The sequence below is a fragment of the Arachis duranensis genome, chromosome 6 (assembly GCF_000817695.3).
Source record: "Arachis duranensis cultivar V14167 chromosome 6, aradu.V14167.gnm2.J7QH, whole genome shotgun sequence".
Taxonomy (NCBI): domain Eukaryota; kingdom Viridiplantae; phylum Streptophyta; class Magnoliopsida; order Fabales; family Fabaceae; genus Arachis; species Arachis duranensis.
This window is the reverse complement of record NC_029777.3, coordinates 5,539,833-5,542,996: the sequence shown is the minus strand read 5'-3', so window position 1 is coordinate 5,542,996 and position 3,164 is coordinate 5,539,833. Positions and strand designations below refer to the sequence as shown.

Here is a 3,164-nt window from a genome sequence, read left to right as displayed (position 1 = left end):
AGTCAAGTGGATGAATTGACTTGAGCCACAAGTCCTAGCCAACTCCCAAGGAAAGACTAGCTTTAGTGCACTCCAAACCAATTAGCAATCTCTCCAATTATCAATCAACAAAGGAATTAGATAACTCAAGTGTCACTAATTACTCTACCTAGGCCAAGAGGAACAAAATCTACACTAAAACTAAAAGAGACATTTCAACAAACACATAAAGTGCAATGGAAGTAAACATTATTAAATGCAAGAATTAAAGAGAGATCTAACTACAAAAGCAAGAGATCAACAATAAAAAAGCAAAGAAGAACAATTATTATGAATTACCTCTTATTGAATTGAAAGAATGTAGAAAGAACAATACTAGATCTACAACAAAATGTAAGAACAACATAAAGGAAATTACAACAAAAGAATATAAGAAGATGAATCTAACAACAAGGAATTGAGAAGATAGAAGTAGAAGAAGATGAATCTAAATCTAGATCTAAGAACTAATCCTAATCCTAATCCTAATTCTAGAGAGAAGAGAGAGCTTCTCTCTCTAGAAACTACTTCTAACTAATCCTAATGAGTGTGTAATGATTTAATGAGTTCGAATCCCCTTTGCTCTTCAATCCTTGGCTTTAAATAGCCTCTTTGGCACCAAAGTTGGTTGCAATTGGGCCCCACAACCCTTCAGAATTCGTTGGCCACGTTTTCATTAAAAAATCATAAAACGACACCGACGCGTACGCGCACAGCACGCGTACGCGTCCATGGGGTGATTCACAGGTGCGCGTGAGCGCCAGGTGCGCGTGCGCGTCCATGGGCGATTTCAACTTCTTTGACTTTTCATGATTTCTCCACTTTGCATGCTTTCCTTTTCACTCCTTTGATCCATTCCTAGCCTTTTCAATCTGAAATCACTAACAAACATATCAAGGTATCTAGTGGAATCAAAGGTGAATTGAATTTAGCTAATTTAAGGTCTAGAAAGCATGTTTTCACATCTAAGCACAAATAAGGAGACAATCACAAAACCATGCTATTTCAATGGATAAATGAGGGTAAAAGGTTATAAAATCCCCTAAAATCAAGCACAAGATAAACCCTCAAAATGGGGTTTGTCACTGCCCCTCCTTTCTTTTCCGATGCTTCCTTAATTTCATTAAAATCTCCAGCTACGAGCCAATCTCCTATCATTGAGTTCGCAATGTGTAAAAGTGTTGGCCACAAAAATTTTCTGATTTGATTATTTGGACTAGCATAGACCGCAGTTAAATACCACTCTTTTTCTCCGTGGGCTTGAACTCTAACATGTATGTATTGACTATACATTTCCATCATGGTGATGTCAACGTTCATCTTGTTCTAGAGAATCCAAATTTCACCTAAGATGTTGAATAACTCTAGAGACTGTATCTTCACTACATTTAGTTTCAAGAAGAATAGTGATATCAGGTTTGTATTGATTTATCATATTTTTAAGAGTGCGTCTAAAGATACCACTAGCTGCACCTTTCACATTCCAAATTAGACTAATCATTAAACAAAAACGAAAAAATAAATAAAAACCAAAGGATACATAAGAAACAACATCAGGCTAAGTGCATATGAGTGTCATTCAGCACATTACTGATAGGGGTTGAAAAATTCACTCCCTTAAGTAAGTTTTGATGTGTATCTTTCTCTTCATTCTCTTTCTCCATCGTCTCCTTTCCTCCTTCATCTGTGACTATGAGATCATGTGGCTTTCTTTCATTTGGTGGGAATTGGATTAGCGGTGCAATCTCTTCTTCCATTATTGTTGGTGAAGAAAAATTTTTCTCTACCCAATTTTCTTTATGGTGAATGATTCTTTGTGGTCTTTGTTGTGTGCTTTTTTTTCTATTTATCTTTCTCTTTCTTTCTTGTATTTTGGTGCTGTCAAAAAAATTTTTTTGTAGGTTTAATACCTGTTTTTCTATTATCTACTTCTGTTAGTTTTTCTTTAGACTGGGTCTGTTTGTTTTCTGCGTTCTTCTTCTGTTTTGTTTGTATATTTTTTCTATTTGTAGTTTTATTTTCCTTTATAGTATCATTGTTGTTTCCTTGCTCTTCTCCTTGTGCTACTACAATCCTTTCCTCATACTCTGGTGTCGAGTCTTCCACTTGTAGAATACTATATTTGGACTGGTTTTTTTTGTTGCTTTGATTCTCTTTAGCTCTGTTTGGTCCGCCTCCCTGTTTGGTTTCCTCATTCTTCTTTCCCCTTTTTGGCCTCTACACTACCATCCATGTTCTATAGTTGTCATTCTGCTCTATCATAATTTGCTTGCCTTTATCTTTTTTGATCAAATTATTTTTCATTGCTGGTTCTTCTACAATTTGCTCTTTTTTTTTGTACTAATTTTCTCTTTTTCATATGTGCTTTGTTCGCTGTTTTCTACTCTTGTTGCCACCTCTTTCTCTTTTTTTATATTGCAATGCTGTTGATTATGGTCTATTCTTCCACATGAAAAACAGATTTAGTGGATTTCTTCATACTCCACATGGTACTCTTCTCCATTAATTAAATACTTTTCCATCAAAGGTTTGGTGAGATCTACCTTTACACATAGTCGGGTGAATTTTTCTCTACACAGATTGGCTGTGTTATTGTCAACCTTCACCGTTCTTCCAATAAGATTACCTATTCTCCTCAATATGGTTCTATCATAAATATCAATTGGCAAACCCGAGAACCTCATCCATGCTGTGATTTTATCAATTGTAGCTCTTAGTGGATTAAAATTTGGCTCCCACAGTCTGACAGTTAGGTAGTGGTCATAAACCTTCCAAGGCCCCTCTATGAAGGCAAAGTCAAAATCCTCACTAGCATAGAATTTGACTAGATAAAAATCGTTACTTAAGTCGATAACGTCTACAGTCCCTTTTTTGCTCCACATGGTCTCTAACCTTCTTTTGATAGCAGCATATCCCACCCTTCTATCCATCAACTTCACTATTAAAGTATTCCACCATGGTTTCCAAAGCTCTCTCTCAATAACATCGCTAATGACGATATTATAGAGGCCCTCTTTTGTCTTCTCCACTCTTATGTTTTCTGTGTTGCAAGTGTTAGTTTCTTCTTCCTGATGCTCTTTCTCTTCTTTTCCATATTCACTGCTTATTTTTCCTTCTTTACCAAGTTCAATGATGTCTTCTTCCAT

General features: G+C 35.9%; 1 protein-coding gene across 1 annotated transcript; it reads right to left on the bottom strand.

Annotated features, from left to right (window-relative positions):
- Positions 1-2,480: 2,480 nt before the first annotated feature.
- Positions 2,481-3,164, bottom strand: LOC127748411 (uncharacterized). The gene has a single exon (XM_052262912.1). The coding sequence runs from the start codon at positions 3,162-3,164 to the stop codon at positions 2,481-2,483; it is 684 nt and encodes a 227-aa protein (XP_052118872.1).

Bases quoted from the DNA above. Each gene is read 5' to 3' on its own strand.
- LOC127748411 (XM_052262912.1), bottom strand. From the start codon at position 3,164: ATGGAAGAAGACATCATTGAACTTGGTAAAGAAGGAAAAATAAGCAGT.